Raw genomic sequence first — 25389 nt, 5'->3', positions numbered from 1 at the left:
CAAGATTGGGGGAACGGCAAATTGTGCGGAGGGTGTGGAGAGTCTGCAGAAGGATCTAGATAGGCTGGGCGAATGGGCCAGGAAATGGCAAATGGAATTTAATGTTGGCAAGTGTGAGGTGGTCCACTTTGGTAGGAAGAATGGTAGGAAGGACTATTACTTACGGGGCGAAAAACTGCAGCAGGCGACGGTGCAGAGGGACCTTGGGGTCCTTGTGCATGAGTCGCAAAAACCCAGCTTGCAGGTGCAGCAGGTGGTCAGGAAGGCGAATGGGATGCTGGCCTTCATAGCGAGGGGGATTGAATATAAAAGTAGGGAGGTCTTGCTGCAGCTGTATAGGGCATTGGTGAGGCCACAGCTGGAGTACTGTGTGCAGTTTTGGGCGCCGCACCTGCGCAAAGATATTTTGGCCTTGGAGGGAGTGCAGAGGAGGTTTACTAGGCTGATACCGGAGTTGAGGGGGTTGGGCTATGAGGAGAGGCTGAATAAACTGGGCTTGTACTCGTTGGAGTTTAGAAGAATGAGGGGAGATCTCATTGAGACGTATAAGATGATGAATGGGATGGATAGGATAGAGGTGGAGAGACTCTTCCCGCTCAAAAAAGACAGTAGGACCAGGGGGCACAGCCTCAAGATAAAAGGGGGGCGGTTTAGAACAGAGTTGAGGAGGAACTTCTTCACTCAAAGGGTGGTGAATCTCTGGAATTCTCTGCCCGTTGAAGTGGTGGAGGCTGCCTCGCTAAATATTTTTAAGACGTGGGTTGATGGGTTTTTGATAAGAGAGGGCATTAAGGGTTATGGGGAGAAAGCGGGAAAGTGGAACTGAGCAGCGACAGATCAGCCATGATCTTATTGAATGGCGGGGCAGGCTCGAAGGGCTAGATGGCCTACTCCTGCTCCTATTTCTTATGTTCTTATGTTCTTGCCTGTATGTGCAAGTACAACAATGCTTACCTTTGTGTGCATGTGTAATAATGTTTGCCTGAATGTGTGTATGTGTGTCACAATGCTTGTCTGAGTGTTTGCGTGTGTAACAATGCTTGCTGAGTGTATGTGTGTGTAACAATGTTTGTCTATGTGTGTGTGTGCACGCATGTGTACATGTCTGAGTGTGTGTATGTGTATCAATGGTTGCCTTAGTATCTGTGTGTGTAACGTTGCTTGCCTGTGTGTGTACGTAACAATGCTTGCCTGATCATGCGCAAGTGTAGCAATGCTTGCCTAAGTGTATGCATGTGTAACAATGCTTTCCTGAGTGCGTGCGTATGTAACAATGCTTACCTGAATGTGCACATGTTTGATAATGCTTGCCTGTGCGTGTGTGTAGCAATGCTTGCCTGAGTGCATGGGTAACAATGCTTACGTGAGTATTTGCTTGTGTAACAATGATTGTCTGAGTGTGTTCATGTGTAACAATGATTCAAAGTGTGTGTAACAATGTTTGACCATGTGTGCATGTCTAACAATGCTTGCCTGCGTGTGCATGTGTAATAATGCTTGCCTCTGTGCATGTGTGTAACAATGCTTGCCTGTGTATGTGTAGCAATGCATGCCTAAGTGTGTATGTAATAATGCATGCCTGACTGTGTGCATGTGTATCAATGCTTGCCTGAGTGTGTGCACGTGTAACAATGCTCGCTTCTGTATAGTAATGTTTGCCTGTGTGTGTGTATGTAACAATGCTTGCCTGAGTGTATGCATGTGCAACAATTCTCACTTGTATGTGTATGTAACAATGTTTGCCTGTATGTGTGTATAACAATGCATGCCTGTGTGTGTGTGTGTGTGTGTGTGTGTGTATAACAATGCTTGCCTGTGTGCGTGTGTGTAACAATGCTTGCCTGAGTGCATGGAGCATGCTTGCCTGAGTGTGCACATGTGTAACAATTCTTGCCTGAGTGTGTGCATGTGTAACAATACTTGCTTGTGTGTGTATGTGTGTGTGTATAACAATGATTGCCTGAGCCTGCATGTGTGTAACAATGCTTGCCTTTGTTTGTGCATGTGTAACAATCCTTGCCTTAGTGCATGCGTGTGTGTAGCAATCCATGTGTGCGTGTAAGAATGCTTGTGTGTGTGTGTGTGTGTGTGTGTGTGTGTGTAACAATGTTTGCCTGAGTATGTGCATGTGTAACAATGCTTCCCTGAGTATGCATGTGTAGTGCATGTTCACACATGTGGAAAAACATTTGGATTTTTTTGTGCTTTTCACAATGTCCCAATTCACTTCACAACCAATGAAATACGAACAGAATAGTTCAGTCAGTATGTGTTGGAATGGCTGCCTGCTGGGCATGGTGGGCTCACAAAGTGTTCCCCATTGGGTGGTCCACCAGAGTTAGGGTTTAACTCTTGACCCCTGCTAACCCAGACACGGTGACGAATGAAGTCAGAGCTTTCTCTCAAACAAAAACTGGCTGTAACAATGAGTGAAATCATCATAGATTCATAGAATATGCCCACAGAGAAGCAATGGCCCAGTGGTATTGTCACGAGACTATTAATCCAGAAACTCAGGTAATATTGGGAACCTGGGTTTGAATCCCAATGCAGTAGATGGTGGTATTTGAATTCAATAAACTATATCCGGAATTAAAAATTTACTGATGACCACAAAACCATTGTCAACTGTTGGAAAAATCCATCTGGTTCCCTAATGTCCTTTTGGGAAGTAAATCTGCTCCTTAACTGGTCTGGCCTATATGTGACTCCAGGGCCATAGCAATGGGGTTGACTCTCAACTGCTCTCTGAAATGGCCTAACAATCCCCTCAGTTCAATGGGCAACTAGGGGTGGACAATAAATGCTGGCCAACCAGCGATGCCTATGTCCCACAAATGAATTAAAAAAAAATCACTACCATGCAGAAGGAGGCCATTCAGCCCATTACACCCACACTGACAACAATCCCACCCAGGCACTATCCACATAACCCCGTGTATTTACTCTGTTAATCCCCTGACACTAAGGAACAATTTACCATGGCCAATCAACCTAACCCGCATAACTTTGGGCTAAGAAAGGAAACTGGAGCACCCAGAGGAAACCCAAGCAGACAAGGGAAGAACATGCAAACTCCACACAATCATCTGAGGCCGGAATTGAACCTGGCTTCCTGGTGCTGTGAGGAAGCAGTACTAACACTGTGCCACCATGTGGGGGTCTCAAGGATTTTGCTCTAGCCACAGTGAAGGAACAGCAATATATTTCCAAGTCAGGATGGTGACACGGGAATGGCATGGTCTCATGGAGGCAGCACAGTAGCACAGTGGTTAGCACTGCTGCCTCATAGCGCCAGGAACTCAGGTTCAAATCCAGCCTTGGGTCACTCTGTGTGGAGTTTGCACATTCTCCCCATGTCTACGTGGGCTTCCTCCAGGTGCTCCGGTTTCCTCCGAGTCTAAAGATGCGCAGGTTAGATTCTTCAGTTATGCTAAATTTACCTCAGTTCCAGGGGGATTAGCAGGGTAAATGTGTGGGGTTGTGGGAATAGGGCTTGAATGGGATTGTGGTCAGTGCAGGCTTGATGGCCCGAATGGCCTCTTTCTACACTTCAGGGATTCTATGGATTGTATGTGAGTGAATTGAAGGGGAACCTCCTGGTGGTTATTGCCAGATATCTGCTGCTCTTGTCCTTCTAGATGGTAGTGGTCATGGGTTTGGAAGATGCTGCCTAATGAACCTTTGAGTTCCTGCAGCAAATTTTGTAGATCGTATACATGGCTGTCGGTTAGCTCAGTTGGCTAGGCAGCTGGTTAATAATGCAGAGTGGTGCCAACAGCACAGGTTCAATTCCGCTACCGGCTGAGGTTCTTCAAAAAGGCCTCATCTTCTCAACTTTGCCTCTTGCCTGAGATGCAGTGATTCTCAGATCAAATCACTGCTAGTTAGCTTTCCCTCTCAAAGGGGAGAGCAACCAATGGTCATCTGGGACTATGGCAACTACCTTGTAAACATGGTTGCCACTGTTTGTCGTGGAGGGATTGAACGTTTGTGGGATGGGTAGCAACCAAATGGGCCATTTTGTACTGGATAGTATCAAAGTTCTTGAGTATTATTGGAGCTGCATTCATCCAGTCAAGTGGAGAATTTTCCATCACACTCCTGACTTGTACCGTGTAGATGGTGGACAGGCTTTAGGGAGTAGGAGTTACTCACTGCAAGATTCCTGTCTTTGACCTGATCTGGTAGCACAGTATTTATATGGCTAGCACAGTTCAATTTCTGGTCAATGGTAACCCTTAGGATGTTAACAGTCGGGGAGTCAGCAATGGTAATGCCATTAAACATCAAGAAGTTGAGGTAGACCTCACTGAATGATGGAGCAGAATGGTGTACATCTCTCGTTCATGTTATGCTGCAGGCAATTTGCACACATCAAGTTGCCGCAAACAGAAATGAGATGAATTAGAAGAGTAAATGAGTGCATAAAGCCAACTTCAAACTAGTCAACAATCATGTCATTCCTGAGACTGGACTGGTCCCATTGCAGCATGTAGTGACTGATCTTCACCATCCTCCAAGACACCTTTCATTATTTGTTCTTAGAGAAAAATAGTTTTACACTTTAAAAATAGAACAACCTTTTCTTGAATGGAGCAAGGTTATGTGGAACATGTGCAATCCTCTGACAAATTAAAAATGTTTCACCTTCCAAGGAATATATGTAGTGGAGGGGCATTCCATTTTTACAACAAGTGTACAAAAGGATCAAATGGCTTACTGCTTTCCATTAGCAACATTATCTGAGTGATGCCTTAACCCGTTTCGAATCACATTGTTTTACATCAATATTCTGGACTTAACCAGCTTCACATCTAACTGACAGAGATCAGTTTACTGCATATTAACCCCACAGAGCAGAGGATCAGCTACCTTCAGGTGTTTCACAAGGTCACCATCCATCTCTTGTGCTGCTGATTGACTTGTCTGGCAATGGTGGAAGAAACTGTGTAAGTACTGGTCCTGAGAACAAAGCAGAAATCACGCAAGTAGTGATCATTAGAATTGAACAGATTGTCACTGGAACAGCACACAACAGTATGTAATCTTTACGTGTAGACACAAGCAATCTTTACAGTGTAGAAGGGGACCATTTGGCCCATCCTGAATGCACTGGTTCTCTGTAAAGCACATTCCTGACTTACCTTCCTTGTAAATTCTTCTTAACGTAATAGTTCATTCCTTTTCAATACCTTGATCAATCCTGCCCTTACCATTCTTTCAGGAAGATCATTCCAAAATCCAACCACCCTCTAGGTTAAAATTATTTGCCTTACATCACTTCTACTCCTTTTGCCCCTTATTTTGAATCTGTGCCCTCGAGTTCTTGATCAAGAGATTCTGCCACTCTTTCATTCCCTTTTGAATATCTCTGTTAAGTCTTCTCTCAGCCTTCTTTGCTCCAAGGAAAACAACCCAACCTCTCTAATCTTTCGTCACGATGGTGCACAATATTTATATGCCAACAGCTGTTGGTATATGACATTTACATGCTTACATCTGAATTTTGAACATAAGAACATAAGAAATAGGAGCAGGAGTGGGCCAACTAGCCCTTCGAGCCTGCCCTGCCATTCAATAAGATCATGGCTGATCTGTCGTGGCTCAGTTCCACTTTCCCGCCCTCTCCCCATAACCCTTAATCCCCTCTCTCATCAAAAACCCATCAACCCGCGTCTTAAAAATATTTAGCGAGGCAGCCTCCACCACTTCAACGGGCAGAGAATGCCAGAGATTCACCACCCTTTGAGTGAAGAAGTTCCTCCTCAACTCTGTTCTAAACCGCCCCCCCTTTATCTTGAGGCTATGCCCCCTAGTCCTACTATCCTTTCTGAGCGGGAAGAGTCTCTCCACCTCTATCCTATCCATCCCATTCATCATCTTATACGTCTCAATGAGATCTCCCCTCATTCTTCTAAACTCTAACGAGTACAAGCCTAATCTATTCAGCCTCTCCTCATAGCTCAACCCCCTCAACTCCGGTATCAGCCTAGTAAACCTCCTCTGCACTCCCTCCAAGGCCAAAATATCCTTGCGTAAGTACGGCGCCCAAAACTGCACACAGTACTCCAGCTGCGGCCTCACCAATGCCCTATACAGCCGCAGCAAGACCTCCCTACTTTTATATTCAATCCCCCTCGCGATGAAGGCCAGCATCCCATTCGCCTTCCTGACCACCTGCTGCACCTGCAAGCTGGGTTTTTGCGACTCATGCACAAGGACCCCGAGGTCCCTCTGCACCGTCGCCTGCTGCAGTTTTTCTCCACGTAAGTAATAATCCTTCCTACCATTATTCCTACCAAAGTGGACCACCTCGCACTTGCCAACATTAAATTCCATTTGCCATTTCCTGGCCCATTCGCCCAGCCTATCTAGATCCTTCTGTAGACTCTCCCCACCCTCCGCACAATTTGCCTTTCCACCAATTTTGGTGCCATCAGCAAATTTCGACACCCTACACTCGGTTCCCTCCTCCAGATCATCTATATAAATGGTAAATAGCTGAGGCCCCAGCACCAACACCTGGGGCACTCCACTAGTCACCATCCGCCAATCCGAATAGCACCCATTGACCCCAACTCTCTGCCTCCTATTTGACAACCAATCCTCTATCCACGCTAATACCCTACCCCCAACTCCATGCCCCCTGACCTTCTGTAATAACCTCTTGTGAGGTACCTTGTCAAACGCCTTCTGAAAATCCAGAAAGACCACATCCACCGGCTCTCCTCTATCCACCGCCCTAGACACATCCTCATAGAACTCCAGTAAATTTGTCAGACACGACTTCCCTTTAAGGAAACCGTGCTGCGTCTGCTCTATCAAGCAGTTCCCCTCAAGACGCCTCGCTATTTCCTCCTTGATGACGGATTCTAACATTTTACCTACAACAGACGTTAAACTAACAGGCCTATAATTCCCCGCCTTTTGCCTGGCACCCTTCTTAAACAACGGCGTAACATTAGCCGTTTTCCAATCTTCCGGCACTTCCCCGGAATCCAGCGACGTCTGGAAAATAACCACCAAGGCATCCACTATCACCTCTGCCGTTTCTTTCAGGACCCTCGGATGCATTCCATCCGGTCCTGGGGACTTGTCCACAATCAGCCCCTCCAGTCTGCCGAGCACCACCTCTCTAGTAACAGTAATGTCATCGAGGCCCTCCAGTCCTACCACCTTTCCATCTCTAACATCCGGCAAATTATTCACGTCCTCCTCCGTGAAGACCGAAACAAAAAAGTTATTCAAGACCTCCGCCATATCCCCATCCCCTACCACTAAGTCCCCCTTCTCGTCCTCTAAGGGACCAACGTTCACCCTAGCCAGCCTCTTCCTTTTTATATATTTATAAAAACTCTTGCTATCCTTTTTTATATTAAGCGCTAGCCCAGCTCCATAGTTTCTCCTACCCTTCTTTATCAACTTCTTTGTCAATCTTTGTTGACATTTAAACCTCTCCCAATCCTCTTCTCGCCCACTACTCTTAGCTACTCTAAACGCCTTCGCTTTTAATTTAACACTTTCCTTCACCTCCTTCGTTACCCACGGCTTATTACCTCTCCTCCTACTGTCCTTTTTGACCATCGGAATAAATTTCCGCTGAGCACCAAGAAAGATCTCCTTAAAGATCCTCCACTGCTCCTCAGCAGACCTACCTTCCAACGCGCTCCCCCAGTCCACATTCGCCAATTCTTCTCTCATCCTACCGTACTCCCCTCTGTTCAAACAAAGGACACAGTCCCCCATCCTTTGAAATACACTTTCACGCTGAAGTGACTTACCTCAGTGTAAATTGTGGATACCAAGTGATTTTTAACTTTCAGTAATGGTTTCCCTCCATCTACCCATTTAATATCGGGAACTGTATGCTGCAGAATTAAAGAAAAACATAATGAGATAAACATTTGAATAGTGTCTTAGAATATTCCAAGTGCATTGAATACAATGGATTAGGATAAAGTTGCAGACACTATTGCTATCTGGGAATGACAGTCACTCTGAACAGAAATAGTTGCCCTACTAGTAGTGAGATGAATGATCAACTCATCTGTTTTTATTGGTAGCAATTGAGGGAAGAATGTTGGCCAGGATGCAAGAATCCAAACAGACAGACCAGAGGGCAAATTTGCCCTCGAAAGTCCCAAACCAATCCACAAAAGACCAAAGAAAAAGTTCAGAGAGTTGGGAGGAACAGAGGGAGAGATTCCCTAACTTTCCTGCAGTGTGGTTCTTGGTGGTGGGAGGTGACACACCATTGATGGCATCAGGATCTTCTGGTTTTCCAGAATTTCACCACACGTTGCTGGGAAACCAACAGCAGGAGTGTGCCATGAACAGCCGAAAGATTTTGCCCCGAGTCTGAAGACTTGTCCCATCAATCGCAGGTCTGTCTCTCCTATGGCTGCTTCTCCAGCTCCTCCAATCACAGGCTCTCTCCATTCTGCTCTTGCTGCTTTATGATTCTGAGTGGGGGGTCGAGGACTGGTTTCACTGTTACCATGCAGGAGACTTGCAGCTTTGAAATCACCGTTCCAGGAAGCCAAGCAGGACAAATAGAGGAAGAAAATAAAAGCTGCAAATGCAGTGACATGGCCAAGAGCAGGTCAAGGGAGTCACCTGTACTGAGAATATTTTCATGGGCTGCGCAGCCAGGTTCGATTCCCAACCCTGCCAATTTAGTTGCTCAGAAGAAAGATATTTTACAAATGGCTTTAGTGCTACTGGATCCAAGAACTGACAGAAAAAAAAAACATCCAGTTCTGATGGTCATTACTGGGCAAAGCCAGATGCAAAGATACAGATGTTAGGGTTATGATACCCATCAGAATCAGTACCCAAGTTCTTAGGGACCTGGATAACAAGAACATCCAATGGCCTCTCTGCACAGTCCTCCATCAGTAAACACCAAAATGAAAAAATAGGTTCACAGAATATTTACTGTATCGATAATAAAGCAAATCATGACGGCGATTCTCCCAGGCCGCTGCACTGTTAGAGCGCTGTAGCAGGCCAGGAGACATCAGCAGAGGCCATTTAGCAGGCTCCCCATTGGGCGCCATGGCCTCTGACCATCTCCAGGGCCTGGATTTCCATCATCGTCAGCTTCGATTTAAGTATTAAAATCAGCATTTTAATATCATTAGTATGTCCGGGACTGAAGTCTCCGGGCCCGCCATCCTCTCCCCCCCCACCCCACACCCCCTGCCAGGAATGGTTCACTCTTGTGGGGTTTACAACACCTCCCCACTAACGGGGAGCCGGTGGTGCTACCCCTTTGGAATGAAGGGAAGCTCCTCCAGGGGGTTGGGGATAAGGAGGGTGTCCCCGGGCATTGCCAGACTCGCAGTGCCAGATTGGTGCCCTGGCACTGCTCAAGGGGCAAAACGGCAATGCCCAAAGAGCACAGTGGCTCTGCCCACCCAGGCATGGGCAGTGCCAAGGAGTAAGACCTTTTGGTGAGGGGGTGCTGTCTGTTGGGCGAGGTGAATCGGTGAGGGTGGGGTATCTTGCTGCCCCTTTGCAGTCGGGCTCACGGATAGAGGGAGGGAAGGGGCTGATTGGGCGGACCATCGGGGTGGGGGCTGCTGGGAGAAGACACTGCAAGTCAGCAATGCCATGTTGGTCAGCAGCCGATAACCTTTCACCCCTTGTTCATCAAAAATCTATCGAGCTCTGTCTTAAAAATATTAAAAGACTCTGTTTTCACTGTCATATGGGGAAGACAGTCCGAAGAGTCACATCCCTCAGAGAGAAAAATTCTCCTCATATCTGTCTTAATTTAGCAACTCTTTGTTTAAATGACCCCTAGTTTTAGATTATCTGACAGGAAGAAACATCCTCTCCACATCCATCCTGTCAAGAATTTTCAGGGTAATAAAGTTTTCAATCAAGTTTTCTTATCCTTCTTTTCAGGGTAATAAAGTTTTCAATCAAGTTTTCTTATCCTTCTAAACACCACAGCTCACCTCTTCAAATTTTCATTATCAGATAGCCTGTCCATTCCTGGTATTAGTTCATAAATCCATGAGTTATTCTGGCTAAGATTTCCACACTTAGCCCCTTTCTGTGCTGTAGGGTTTCTATGTCTTCAGTCAGAAATTGCCCTGGAGACACTCACTGCCCATGACTGGTGAACCCCTTGAGCAAGGAGCCACAGGAAAAGCTCAATCTCAGCTTGAGAAAGACTTGTCCTCTTTGGGATGACAGGTAAGGCAATAGAATTGGTGAGCAGAAAGAAACAGAACACCATTATGCTGCAGAGTGGCATTCCAGCTGAAAAGGGGTATGTCCATTTTACTCTGCTGATTAGAGCTAGACACATCATTCTTGCCCTGGGCACCAAAGCTAACAGCCACAATATGATCATATTTGAACTGGCACATGCTGCAGACCCCAGCTCCATGGGGCAACAACAACATCAACTGAACAAGATGACTCATACACCCTGGTCAGAAGCCATGCCAAACCCACATGATGTGAATACAGGTCTGTGACTTAATACTAGGTGTTTACAGCTACATTCAACAGTAAAATGTTATACTTCTGCTACTCTGAGTACAAACATAGGTGTCTGAGAAGCAGTTGATTTCAATAATCTGCCAGGTCTCAGATCAGTGGTTTATGCAATAACTGATGTGAATCTTGAGTTTAAAGTTCTTCGCATCGAGTCTGCAGTTTGAGAAATTGAGCTCCTGAAAACAACAAAGCCAAGTCTCAAACAGCACAGAAAGAACTGCACAACTTTGGAACTGTTTAACTTGTACGTGTAATCAAATTCACATCAATAGTCAATGCAGCACCAGTGCTCTCTGGGAACAGCAAAATTTCAAGAAAGGCACTACTTTTCCTGATAGCCAAACTAATGATGATCTTGGCTGATTTCATCACAAACTTGTACCTTTTTCACATGACACAATAACGACACAAGATTGTTAATAAAAGTCAATCTGAAACTCAAGGAAGAAAACTGAGTAGGAATATGAACACTCAGTGGAAATGCACTTGGAACAATTAAAGACTAACATGGTCCCTGGCTTTTACAATATGAATGAAATACTGGAACATTGCTATCGTGTGATAGAAGTCAGCAAGAGCTTTGGGTCATTTACTGGACTAGAAAAATTTAATATACCCAACCACTACAATTCAATTTACAACAGTACAGCCTTTCAATCCCACTGCCTGTGAGACTAAACAATGTTGCTTGATGAATACTCACTGTTTGTACACAGCAAGGTCTCCCAAACTAATGAGCAGTTATCTAGGAACATAAAAAACAGAGTAGGCCATTTGGCCCTTTGAGCCTGCTCCACCATTCATTATGATCATGGCTAATTATCCAACTCAATAACTCTCCTTTGATCCCCTTCATCCCAAGAGCTATATCTAACTCCTTCTTACAAACACATATTTTGGCCTCAGTTGCTTGCTATGCTAGTGAATTCCACAGACCTACCACTCTGGTTGAAGAAATAGCTCCTCATCTCAGCCCTAAAAGGTTTATCCTGTATCCTCAGACAGTGACCCTGATTCTAGGCACTGACACCATCAGGATCATCCTTCGTGCATCTACCTTGTCTAGTCCTGATAGAATTTTATAGGTTTCGATGAGATCTCCCCTCATTCTTGTGAACTCCAACGAATATAATCCTAACTGACTCAATCTTGCTTTATCCATCTGTCCTGCGACCCCAGAATCAGTACTTATTTAGCAGCAGCATTGGTTAGGGATGAACATTGAGCAGAAACCTTCCTTAGTTTTATTTGACCTAAATCGATAGGGTGCTAGCTTCATATCTCACTCAAAAAAGGACATCTCTACAGTGTAGAACACCCTCAGTGCTTCGATGTGGAGATGCCGGCGTTGGACTGGGGTAGGCACAGTAAGTAGTCTCACGACACCAGGTTAAAGTCCAACAGGTTTATTTGGTAACATGAGCTTTCGGAGTGCTGCCCTTCATCAGATGAGTGCAGGATTTGTTTCACAAATAGGGCATATATAGATACTAACACAATTACAAGACAATGGTTAGAATGCAAGTCTTAACAGGTAATCAAGTCTTTACAGGTGCAGACAATGTGAGTGGAGAGAGGGTTAAACACAGGTTAAAGAGGCGTGAATTGTCTCCAGCCAGGACAGTTAGTGAGATTTTGCAAGCCCAGGCAAGTGGTGGGGGTTACAGATAGTGTGACAAGATCCCGGTTGAGGCCGTCCTCGTGTGTGGAACTTGGCTATTAGTTTCTGCTCAGCAATTCTGCATTGTTGTATGTCGTAAAGGCTGCCTTGGAGAATGCTAATCTGAAGATCAGAAGCTGAATGTCCCTGACAGGAAGGGAACATTCCTACAGACAAGCCCTCCGTCTACATAGGATCTGCTCAGATGAGGAGGAATGCAACAGACACCGACAGACGCTGAAAGACACCCTCGTAACAACAGAAATTGGCGCTCAATTCATCGATCGACAGTTCCGATGCACCACAGTGAAAAACTGCACCAACCTCCTCAGAAGACAAACACGGGACACGGCGGACAGAGTACCCTTCGTCGTCCAGTACTTCCTCAGAGCAGAGAAACTATGACATCTTTTCCAGAATCTTCAACATGTCATCGATGAAGATGAACATCTCGTCAAGACCATCCTCACACCTCTACTACTTGCTTTTAAACAAGCGCCCAACCTCAAACAGATCATTGTGTGCAGCACACTACCCAATCTTCAAGAGGACAGTGACCACAACACACAACCCTGCCTCAGCAATCTCTGGAAGACATGCCAGGTCATCGACATAGATGCCATCATCTCACTTGAGAACTCTATCCACCAGGTACACAGTACATACTCTTGTGACTCGGCCAATGTTGTCTACCTGATACGTTGCAGAAAAGGATGTCCTGAGACATGGTATACTGGGGAGACCGTGCAGATGCTATGACAATGGATGAATGGACATTGCTCGACAATCACCAGGCAGGAGTGTTCCCTTCCTGTCGGGAAACACTTCAGCAGTCATGGGCATTCAGCCTCTGATCTTTGGGTAAGTGTTCTCCAAGGCGGTCTTCACGACACATGACAATGCAGAATCGCTGAGCAGAAACTGATAGCCAAGTTGTGCACACATGAGGACGGCCTCAGCCGGGATGTTGGGTTCATGTGACACTATCTGTAATCCCCACGACTTGCCTGGGCTTGCAAAATCTCACTAACTGTCCTGGCTGGAGACAATTCACACCTCAAACCTGTGCTTAACCCTCTCCCCACTCACATTGTCTGCACCTGTAAAGACTTGATTACCTATTAAGACTTGCATTGCAACCATTATCTTGTAATTGAGTTTGTGTCTATAGTTTGTGAACCGAACTCCTCACTCACCTGATGAAAGTGCAGTGCTCTGAAAGGTCATGCTACCAAATAAACCCATTGGACTTTTACCTGGTGTTGTGAGACTACTTACTGTGCCTACTGTCAGTGCTTCAACAGAATGTCATCTTAGATTAGATGCTCCATACAAATATTACACAGTGGGGGCATTGATGTCGATAGACCCATGTATCTCATGGATCTCCTGTGAACTAAAAATATATGTAGAAATATATTATACTGTACATAGTGAGATGAGTGGCACAAAACGTCAATGTGCACATTTGAACTTGTTTAAGAACATAAGAAATGGGAGCAGGAGTAGGCCATCTAGCCCTTCGAGCCTGCCCCGCCATTCAATAAGATCATGGCTGATCTGAAGTGGCACAGTTCCACTTTCCCGCTTTCTCCCCATAACCCTTAATTCCCTTGCCTACCAAAAACCTATCTACCCGCGTCTTAAAAATATTTAGCGTGGTAGCCTCCACCACTTCAACGGGCAGAGAATTCCAGAGATTCACCACCCTTTGAGTAAAGAAGTTCCTCCTCAACTCCGTTCTAAACTGCCCCCCCTTATCTTGAGGCTGTACCCTCTAGTGCTGCTGTCCTTTCTGAGCGGGAAGAATCTCTCTACCTCTACCCTATCCATCCCCTTCATTACCTTATACGTCTCTTTGAGATCCCCCCTCATCCTTCTAAACTCCAACGAGTACAAACCCAGTCTATTCAGCCTCTCTTCATAGTCTAACCCCCTCATCTCCGGTATCAGCTTCCTCTGCACTCCTTCCAAGGCCAAAATATCCTTGTGCAAGTGCGGCAACCAAAACTGCACACAGTACTCCAGCTGCGGCCTCACCAGTACCCTGTACAGTTGCAGCAAGACCTCCCTGCTTTTATATTCTATCCCCCTCGCTATAAAGGCCAGCATCCCATTTGCCTTCCTGATCACCTGCTGCACCTGCAGACTGGGTTTTTGTGACTCATGCACAAGGACCCCCAGGTCCCTTTGCACCGTCGCATGCTGCAGCTTTTCGCCCTTTAAATAGTAATCCCTCCAACTATTATTCCTGCCAAAGTGGATAACCTCACACTTGCTAACATTGTACTCCATCTGCCAGGTCCTCGCCCACTCGCTTAGCCTATCTAGATCTCCCTGCAGACTTTCCACACCCTTTGCATAATTTGCTTTTCCACTTGCCTTTGTTGTTATCTTTGCTGGTGTCATGTCAGAGTAAGCTATTGAAGTCAAAAGCAACATTGTAAAGTTAATACTGTGTCAATTTATAAATGTCATAAATTGTAAAGTGACTATATCTCTCCACATCTCACCTTCTTGTTGTCTGAATCATGATGTCCTAGGTATCCGGAGGGAAGGTTAGACGATACAAGCAACTGCTGCTCAGATGTGACCACTCGATTATCTTTCATCAATGGCTGCCAAGCATAGCCAACTAAACAGGATACAAAAGAACTTGATCGCAAGGAACACGACATTCAGACGCTGAGTTCCACGTTATAACGTACTAAAATCGATACACTATAACATCTAAATCATTCTCTTACACTTGGGCTTTGATTGAAAACAAATGTCAAAAATCACTTGATAACATCCCTGTGGCCAAAACAAAATATGAGTATGTGACTTTGCTTTCATTTTCAGACTATTGAGCAGTTTACATATTACACAGCAGTTTCGTAGAACTGAGCCAATCTGATTACCCTAAAATAAAGGTGATGCAAGTCTTTAGTTATGCTGCAGGCCTCAAGGTTAGATTTGAAACTGTAAATGGTAATGAATTTGCAAAGAAAGTAAAATGTAAAATTGCATCCCTCTTTCTTAATCTGTGGGTTAATATTGACTGCACAAATGTAACCTCATTCTGAATTTGTAAAACCTCTATTTATTTCCTACTTTCAGCTTCATTTGTATGAGTCTTACTGAAAAAATGTACAAGAAGGTAAAATGACAACTTTAACCATTCTAAAACTTTGCTAACTTGTTCCAAACCCCAGGGGTTTGTACAATCAAGCAACTAGTAAGCGTACTAAGTAACAATGAATGGACAATAAATAATTGTCTTCCCATGAACAAATAAAACAAAGTCTACATTAAATTACAACAAAATATCCCAAAACATTAAGTAGTAGCAAAATCACTGATTTACAGAGAGGTGGACTGAACCCTACGATCCCTCAGAGGATCACTGTGCTTCAGTTCTTTTACTTCATTGGATGGTGTTTTCAAATTATGGTTTGGCCTCATTGCATTTCTATAGTGCCTTTCCCAATCTCAGGATGCCTCAAAGCACCTTTCAGTCAATTAAATAATTTTGAAGCAAAAACAGAAAATGCTGGAGAAACTCAGCAGATCTGGCAGCATCTGTGGAAAGAGAATAGAGCCAACGTTTCAAATCAAGATTTTCACTAATTATCAGATTATCCAGGGAAGGATAACTACTATCAGCCAGTAGTGAACTCATTGTGTTTTAAACAACACCACAGTAGTTTTGAGGATCAATGCCAGATTCACCAGTCCAGATGTTACCTGATTTCCTGAATTTCAATTTCACTACTCAAGCTCAATCTCTGGCCCACCGAGCTAACAAACCCATAGAGCACAAAACAAAGTTAGTTAACACCCTTAATATGGTGGTGGGGGCGGGAGGGGGAGAAGGATGGAATTCTCCATGTGGGTTTCTCAGTGACAGGACGGGGGGGGAGGGGGGGGGGTGGTGGAGGCGGTGGATCCTCCATGCGTGTTTCTCAGTGGCAGGAGAGGGCTTATCCTTGGTTGGTGGTGGGATCTACTGGACCCGCCATTGTCAAATGAATGTTCCATGATTCCACCCCCACCTCTCTCTTCCGCCTTCCCCCACTTCTGCCACTAGGAAACCCGTAGCAAGGGTTTGCCATGGGCGGGGCCAGCGGGAAGAACCAGAAAACCATCTCCACAGTTACATTGCCCAGGAGAATGTACCCACTACGCATCAGTCTGTTACTTGTGTCTAATGATTGACTGCACACTTACCCTGGGACTCAATGTTATCACGTTTCTTGGTTGTGCCTTTGGTGTTTATATCACAGCTGATGTGGTAAAATGTGAACAATAGGTGATGCTTCTCATGGAGATGTACAGGCAGCTCAATTTTAATCTATAAGGATATCAAAACACCAAACAGTAGGAAATGCAACATTAAAAGCTATGGTGAAGCTACTAACTCACTTTCTAAGCAGAAAATGAAGCCTGAGTTGATTTACCTCATTGTAGAATTCTGGACACTGTTGATGATGTAAAACTGTGGCACAAGCTTTGGTTGTGAACACATGATCGCCTGGCTTTCCATAGATACACTGAGAGAAAATGTTAACTGGTTAGTGGTCCAATTCCCAGTTTGGGTCTTTTTAACACATACTACAACAATAAACACTCCAAACAACATGTGGCATGTTAAGAATTATTTGAATGTACACCAACAATATAATACATTCAATCAATAATTCAACTTGAAATGTTCTTGGTGTGGGATTCAAAACTGAAATAGTGAACCTTATTCTGTCCACACTGCCAACTCAGGGGACAGTATAAACTACCCAAAATACCAGCAGAAGGGGGAGGCCATTCAGCCTCTGCAGTCTGTTCCATCATTTAATTAGATCATGGTTGTTCTGTACCTTCAATTTCATTTATTCATATTATCTTTATAATCACTAAAACCCTTTTCCAATAACAATCTATTCGATCTTAATCTTGAAAGTCCCAACTGTCCTCCAGAAATCACGGTCTTTTGGAAGAAGAACATTCTATAGAGATATAGAATTTTCTATGATCACTTGAAAAAATGTTTCCCAATTTCATGCCTACATGAATTAGCTCCAATTTCAGGGTCAGTCCCCTTGTTCGAGATCTGCTCATCAACTGAAAAAAATCAAAACCTAAAATATTTCCCTTTTGTAAGCCAGGATCTTGCACTAGTTTGGCATTTGGGGCATATTTATAGACAGTGATGAGGGTCTCATCTGTCAGCTGGAGAACTGACTTTTAGATCTGTCTGTGCATTAAGTGCCACTCTGGCATCCAACTGGGCAGCAGCATGCCTTCCCTGGGATTGAGGACCCTGGGGTCAGAGTTCTTGCCTGCTGAGAGCTGTGGCCAACCAGAGCTCTGTTGAAGAGAACCACCACTGGGCAGAAAGTGAGTGCTGTCAGTATGATACCCACATGAGGCCTAGGGTCATTATAGACCTAATGCCAGGGTGGAAGTCACAAAGGAAATTCTGGGAGGCAGAAGCCCCTTCCTTCGTGATGTTGGGTTGCACAATCGGGCACAGAGCGCCTGTGAATGAAGGACCCACTCTGGGAGTCCTCAAACAACCCCACATGGATCTGCTTGTTATGTTCCCTACATGCTAAAACCTGATCTGCTATTGGGTTAATACCGGTGACAATGGCAAAAAGCCCTCTAATGGGCATTAATTGCCAACTTAAAGATCTCAATTGGCAGCCTTTCTGCCTATCCATGAGCTTTCCTGCCACAGACATAATCAGGCAGGAAGGTGGCAGGGTCTGCATTCACCACCCTCTTGACTGATTAAATTCACCCCTGCCACCAAACCTACCATGAGGAGAGCATTACATTTTTACCCATGGTGCTAGTGTTGATTCTTTAGTGTTAGGCTTGTTTCAATGTCTGTTGCACAAGCCTTGGAGAAAGTTTTGCAGGTTCAGTTAATAGCATTCACTCAAGTTGCAGGTTCCTTCATACCCAACTTACTTTCTGTGCAACATTTCCATGTGATAGAAATGTAACACACATCATGCATGGCCTGCATTAACAGGGGAAATTTCCAAATCATTACTTAATGAATTTCAATCAATCTCAAACATCCATCCATTCCCCTCCTACCCCTTTCATTTAGGATTTCTCTCTTCGATTTAAAATCATCTGTCAGGATGAGCAAAGTGTTAGTGAACCACCAATGCTTCAGTTTTAAACTTCTCACCCTCACGTTCAAGTCCCTCTGTGGCTGTGGTGATTGTCCCTTTAAGGGCAACACAGCAGAAGAGGAACACTTAGCTTGAGGGACCAACTGGGACAGAGGCTGGGTAATCGCACCAGGGAGTGGAGCTCTTTCTTAGGAAGATAGTCTGAAGGTGTCTAAAGGACATTTAGGGACCAAAGCAGTGTAAGGCTGCTAGCCTCTTTACAGTTTTTCATTGTTAATAAATACACTTTGTGTTCCTGACAAAGTCTGTAGCACAGTAAGAAGTCTCACAATACCAGGTTAAAGTCCAACAGGTTTATTTGGCAGCACAAGCCACTAGCTTTTGGAGCACTCTCCTTCATCACGCTATCTCCACATCAAAGTCTGTAACATGCATTATTACAGTGGCCTTGCCCCTCCCTCTCCCTATAACCTCCTTCCAGCTAACAGGTCTCTGCAATCTCTGTATTCCTCCAAGTCTGGTCTTTTAAACATCCCTGATTTTAATCATTCCATTATTCACAACCGTGCCATCACCTGCCAAAGTTCTGGAATATTCCTTGCTCAAATCTCTCTGCTCCTTGTCACTTTCCTCCTTCAACATATTCTTTGAAATCTACTGATTTGGCATCCTTTTGACTGCTAACCTTTTGACCTGCAGTCTCAATATCTCATCCTTTGACTTGGTGTCATTTTTTTCATTTGTGAAGCAGCTTAGAATGTTTTCTTTATGTTAAAGTGGCTCTATAAAGACAAGCTGTTCTTTCTGATATCAGGATTGCATTTAAAACACTAAACTAAAAATGAACCTTGTTATCACCTCAATGGCTAAAACAAGCTTATGTTAAAGCAAATTATGTTGCAGGTTTATAGAACCTTAGTTAGGCTGCACTTGGAATACAGTGTTCAATTCTGGTAGTCACACAACCAGAAGGATGTGGAGGCTTTGGAGAGGGTACAGAAAAGGTTTACCAGGAATGGAAGGCTTAAGTATGAGGAGAGATTGGAGAAACCTGGTTCACTCTCACCAGAATGCCAGAGGCTGAGGGGTGACCTGATAGAAGTCTCCAAGATTATGTGAAGGGCATGGACAGATTGGATAGTCAGAGGCTTTTTCGGAGGGTGGAAAAGTCAATTACTAGGACGCATAGCTTTAAGGTGCAAGGTTTAAATAATGGAATAATGGTAGGAAGGACTATTACTTACGGGGCGAAAAACTGCAGCATGCGACGGTGCAGAGGGACCTCGGGGTCCTTGTGCATGAGTCGCAAAAACCCAGCCTGCAGGTGCAGCAGGTGGTCAGGAAGGCTAATGGGATGCTGGCCTTCATAGCGAGGGGGATTGAATATAAAAGTAGGGAGGTCTTGCTGCAGCTGCATAGGGCACTGGTGAGGCCGCAGCTGGAGTACTGTGTGCAGTTTTGGTCACCGCACTTACGCAAGGATGTTTTGGCCTTGGAGGGAGTGCAGAGGAGGTTTACTAGGCTGATACCGGAGTTGAGGGGGTTGAACTATGAGGAGAGGCTGAATAAACTAGGCTTGTACTCGTTAGAGTTTAGAAGAATGAGGGGAGATCTCATTGAGACATATAAGATGATGAATGGGATGGATAGGATAGAGGTGGAGAGGCTCTTCCCGCTCAGAAAGGACAGTAGGACTAGAGGGCACAGCCTCAAGATAAAGGAGGGGTGGTTTAGAACGGAGTTGAGGAGGAACTTCTTCACTCAAAGAGTGGTGAATCTCTGGAATTCTCTGCCCATTGAAGAGATGGAGGCTGCCTCGCTAAATATACTTAAGACGCGGGTTGATAGGTTTTTGATAGGCAAGGGGATTAAGGGTTGTGGGGAGAGGGCGGGAATGTGGAACTGAGACATGACAGATCAGCCATGATCTTATTGAATGGCGGGGCAGGCTTGAGGGGCTAGATGGCCTACTCCTATTTCTTATGTTCTTAAAGGAGATGTATGAGGCAAGTTTTTTTTACACAAAGGATGGTGGGTGCCTGGAAGTCGCTGCTGAGGGAGGTGATGGAATAGGTACGATAGTGACTTTTAAGGTGCGCCTGGAAAAATACATGAATAGGATGGGGATAGAGGGATATGGTCCCCAGAAGGCTAGGGGGTTTTAGTTCAGACGGGCAGCATGGTCAGTGCAGGCTTGGCAGGCCGAAGGGCCAGCTCCTGTGCAATAATTTCCTTTGTTCTAAAGCATATTTATTGTCATACATTAATGAGCTCAGGGAAACAGGTTTTACTGGACATTCAGTCATGGTATTAACATATGTAGAGTAGAATAAATTTGGAACACAATTATTCGGTCAAATGTGGAGCAAAAGCTTTGAAAAATAATTAATGTATTTGATTTGTTGCAAATATAGGATGTTACAGAACCAGAGTTTTGCTGATCATATTTATCCATTTAATTCTATCCATTTAATTAGTTCTATCCATTTAATTAGTGAATTATCATAAGCTAATAATGGGGTCCAAAAAGCAAACTTTATCCTTATTGCCTGGTGCTGACAGGGCTGGTGTTTTGGAGATCAACATTCCTTAATTCCATTTGCTACCAACAACGATCTCCTTCAATCTGACTCACCCACTCCGTCCACAAAGCCTCTGATTCAGCCACCTGAATCAGAGGCTTTGCATATGACAAACTTGCACAGTGCTCAGTAGCCACAGACTCACTTACCTTCAATGGACGTGATTTTTCTCCATCTGAATCTCTGACTTCCACATAGACAGCAATGTTCCTTGCCTGGATAAAGAGAGAGGAACATCGACAGTCAGCAGAGTACATTGGTATTTCCCCCCCCAAAAATGTTCACATTATTTGTACTCGAATATTCATTTGTATTCATTTGGAATTAATCGTGCTCAAAAGCAATCACTTCATTATTAATTGACATCAGTTATACTCAAAAGCAATTATTTGTACATTAGTGAGAGGGCTTTGGTCTTTAAATAAAAAAGCTAAGAATTGTTTGTCCCACAGTACCTTAGCAAAAGTCTTCTGGTTGTCATATTTCAGCTGAAGGGGATAAACATACAGGTGGTTCTTGAAGCTTGTGAAGGGATACATATATTTTGCGATATCTGGAACAAATTCTTCAACTTCAAATGTTACACAGCTACAGCTGCTCTCGTCAAATGGTTTCACAGGTACGTAGGACGATGTTACACAATCTAAATAAGCCAAGAGAGTTGGATTTTATCACTACGTGACTTTCAGAAGTTGTCAAAGGTTTGATCCCATAGTTCAAAATAGAACTAGGCACAATACTCACTAGAAATGTCTGGAGGAACACATTCAATAGTAGCGTCAAAATTTCCTGGAATGATCTGAAGTTTGGACATCTTCTCTGCCCTATGTCAATAAAGAGCCATATATAAATGTATGTAACTACAATTACACATTATCCATAAATAATCCAAACTGATAGCAATTGATCACAACTGAGTGGCATGCAATGCCATTTCAGAGGGCAACAACAGTGTGGGGTATTTAGGTCAGTGTTGGTAGGGTGACAGTTTCTCTTCCTGAAGTATATACATATTGAACCCAATACACTTTAAACAATTAAACAATCATTTACAAAATCATTGATAGGTTTCTCGCGGTAACTAGGTCCAACCAACTTCAGCTGTGTCATTAATGACCTTCTTGCCATTATGAAGTCAGAAGTGGGCATGTTCACTGATGATTTTTCAATTTTTTAGCACCATTCACAACTTTTCAGATATTGAAGCAGTCCATGTCCAAATGCAGTGATATCTGGACAATATCCAAGCTTGGGTTGACAAGTGGCAATTAACATACATGCCACACAAATGCTAGGCAATGATCATCTCCAACAAGATAGAATCTAACCATCACTCCTTGATATTCAATAGCATTACCATTACTGAATTCCCCACTATCAACATCCTGAGGGTTACCGTTGATCAGAAACTGAACTGGATTCGCCATATAAATACTGTGGCTACAAGAGTCAGCCAAAAGCTAAGAATCCTGCAGCGAGTAATGCATCTCAGACATCCCAATGCCTGTCCACCATCTACAAGGCACAAGTCAAGCATGTGATGGAATACTCTGTACCTGTCTAGTGAGTACACCTCCAACACAATCAAGAAACTTCACACCATCCAGGATAAAGCAGCCCACTTAATTGGCAGTCCATCCATGATTTTCAATTGCTCAGTGGTAGCTGTGTGTACCATCTACAAGATGCACTGCAGGAACTCACCAAGGCTTCTGAGACAGCACCTTCCAAACCTACGACCACCACCATCTAGAAAAACAGGGGCAGCAAACACCATCACCTGCAAGTTCCCTTCCAAGCCACTCATCATCCTGACTTGGAAATATATTGCCGTATCTTCACTCTTGTTGGGATAAGATCCTGGAATTCCCTCCTGTGATGTACCTACACCACAGAAGCCATAATGGTTCAAGAAGACAGCTCGCCACTACCTTCCCAAAGGCAAGTAGGGATGGGCAATAAACGCTGGCCTAGCCAGCATCACCCACACTCCAAGAATGGATAATAAAAAAAATGCTGTTTTTGGAAGCAATTGTGCTTCCTACATTACAACAGCGAATACATTTCAAAAGTATTTTGTTGGCTGCAAACACTTTGTGGTACTCTGTGGGCATGTTCTGTGCTGCAGAAAGTCAATTTGATTCTTCTTTATTGAATTTGATACGAGAGATGCCGTGAGATTTGAACTTTCAGCCTTTGGTTTCCTAGTCCGACACTATAAGCACATTTCTATATATTTTGCCAAATAGAACAGCATCTCGCTAACAGCTGCATCTTCAATGAAAGCAAATGCTATATGTTATTAAAATCAATTCCGCATTGAAGGCTTCAGTAAACCTGAATAGGTTGATGCCTGACTGCAAACATCTCTCAGTCAGTTTAATACATGCCTGGAGGAGATCATATGACTTGCCCAGCTGGAACTGGCCTCTCACTTTGTGTTTGATGTGAGTTGTGAAGAAGTCACCCACTTAAAGAAAGGAGGATGTGAGGCAGGGAGTCGTCAGAAAGATTATAGAAGGTAGAATTGGCCTGTGCCCGGAGGATGCTGTTGATAGAGGTAGTATGTTATGTAACTGGTTAGGGCCAATATGAGACAGAAAGCTCTGAACGAAGTCTGTTGAACAGGGAAGGGACCAAGAGGCCAGTGCACAAGTCACCCGCTCAACGTTCATGACCAATGTCATGGAATGGTCACAGTGCAGGCTAGAGTATAGCTAGATCATTCCAAAAGTATGTCCAGTTTTGGTCAAGTTTTTGATATAGAACCCTGGGAATAGATTTCAAAGGTAAAAAAAGTATCACATCTCTTAGAAACACCCTTAGTTATTACAACAGGCTCAGAGAGCTTTATCTTTTCATCTGGAAAAGGATAGAATATGAGAAATTTGATTGAGATAGTTAAAATAAGGAAGAATTTTAAAAATACTTGTCCCTGTGATATGAGTGTCACTGGCATGTTCCAGACATTTTTTGCCCATCCCTAATTGTACTTGAGAATGTGATGGTGATCTCCTTTCTTAATCCGCTGTAGTCCATGGGGTGTAGGTACACTCACAGTGCTGGTAGTGAGCAAGTCCACAATTTTGACCCAACAGCAGTGAAGGAACGGTGATATATTTCCAAATCAGAATTGTCAGTGACTTGCCATGTGTCTGCTGCTTTGTTTTTCTAAATGGTTATGGTTGTAGGTTTTGAAGTGCTGTTTGAGGAACCTTAGTGAGTTGTTGCAGAGTGACTATGCATGTAGACTAACTGTAGAATGAGAGGGTTTAGGTGAATGAAGGGCCAGGCATTTAAGCTGTATAAGAATGGGAGTGGTATGGATGCTCTACAAAGGGTCATCCACCTTTGTGCCAAGTTGCTGACTAGTGCAATGGGTGATAGCCCACTAGTCAGATAAGAAACTGAACTGATTTCTGGTTGAGGCTAACATCAGTGTGGAAAAGATGGGACACCCTGTAATTGCCTCATGGTCAGAAATTTCCTTCTGAGATCAGAGAGAACTTTCATAAGTTCTTTGCTTATGTACCAACCCTGTTTTCTTTTTTGCCTCATTCAGTGTGGCTGTTGGCATATGAGGACTACAGCAGATTGATGGGAGGAAAACAGTGATGATGCTTAATTGCAAAATGACTCTGAGATACATTCCATGGACTAGCTGATCTTTCCCTCTTTGCCATGTTAATATACAATACACACAAGGCATTAATATATTTCACATTATCACTGAAGCTAATGATACAGAATCACAACAAAGGATAAGAAACCTTTACTGACTATCATTGTAGAATAAAGGATAATGGTTTACGTTAAAGATAATATAAACAAGACATCAAGTCAGATGACCAAAAGGCTTCAGGAGAGCAAGATATAGAATAAACTGTGTCCACGTCTGAAAGACCATGCACTTATATGAGATCTTTGTAAGTAATCATAAGAAAAAGCATATGCCGACTGTCTCAAGTTACTTGTAGAATAAGCAAAAATTTATCCAAGCAATTCAAAACACTACCTAAGTATAAAACAGTGACCAGGGCTGACAGACACATCAACAGCAGTACGAAGATAAAAAGCTTCTGGGATGGAGGGGAGAGGGTGAGAGCGGTGGCGGGGAAGATGGGCTGGACACAGTTGAGAACCTTGTCAATCACAGTTAATGGAAAACCATGATATAAAGAAGACATATCAGCAGCGCCATTACAGCAGTACTAATGTCGTGCGCTATGATATTTTAACATAGCTACCACTAGTGAAGTAGGCAGAGGTCACAGAAATTTTCAACGCCTACATCAATATCACCAACATAACCATGTTCAACAGATATTTCGACACAACTTAAGCTAGATAAAACATTCCAAGAATCTTTACAGAAGTGTGGAAAAAAACCAGGCAACTAACAAAACATCAAAAGGAACAATCTGCAGTAAAATATTTCACCTGAAAAACCACTGAAGAGTTAACTAAATTGGTTAACATGGGCAAGAAAGCAAATATAATC

The 25389-nt window shown here is 43.9% G+C and overlaps 1 protein-coding gene across 2 annotated transcripts in view; it reads right to left on the bottom strand.

The window, feature by feature from the left end:
• The window catches only part of LOC145342110 (dedicator of cytokinesis protein 11-like), a 269092-nt gene that overhangs the window by 135803 nt on the left and 107900 nt on the right, over positions 1-25389 (bottom strand). For both annotated transcript variants that reach the window (XM_080187331.1, XM_080187332.1), the window contains exons 16-23: positions 21633-21712; positions 21344-21531; positions 21038-21103; positions 16621-16713; positions 16391-16514; positions 14692-14813; positions 7785-7871; positions 4876-4965 (exon numbers count right to left, since the gene is read on the bottom strand). In XM_080187331.1, the coding sequence (XP_080043457.1) occupies positions 4876-4965; positions 7785-7871; positions 14692-14813; positions 16391-16514; positions 16621-16713; positions 21038-21103; positions 21344-21531; positions 21633-21712 (850 nt within the window). The remainder of the gene's footprint in view (positions 1-4875; positions 4966-7784; positions 7872-14691; positions 14814-16390; positions 16515-16620; positions 16714-21037; positions 21104-21343; positions 21532-21632; positions 21713-25389) is intronic.

The sequence above is a fragment of the Carcharhinus amblyrhynchos genome, chromosome 4, assembly GCF_965287045.1.
Source record: "Carcharhinus amblyrhynchos chromosome 4, sCarAmb.v2.hapA, whole genome shotgun sequence".
In the NCBI taxonomy this organism is placed as follows: Eukaryota; Metazoa; Chordata; class Chondrichthyes; order Carcharhiniformes; family Carcharhinidae; genus Carcharhinus; species Carcharhinus amblyrhynchos.
Note: the sequence above shows the minus strand (reverse complement) of the source record. Positions and strands in the feature narration are given on the sequence as shown.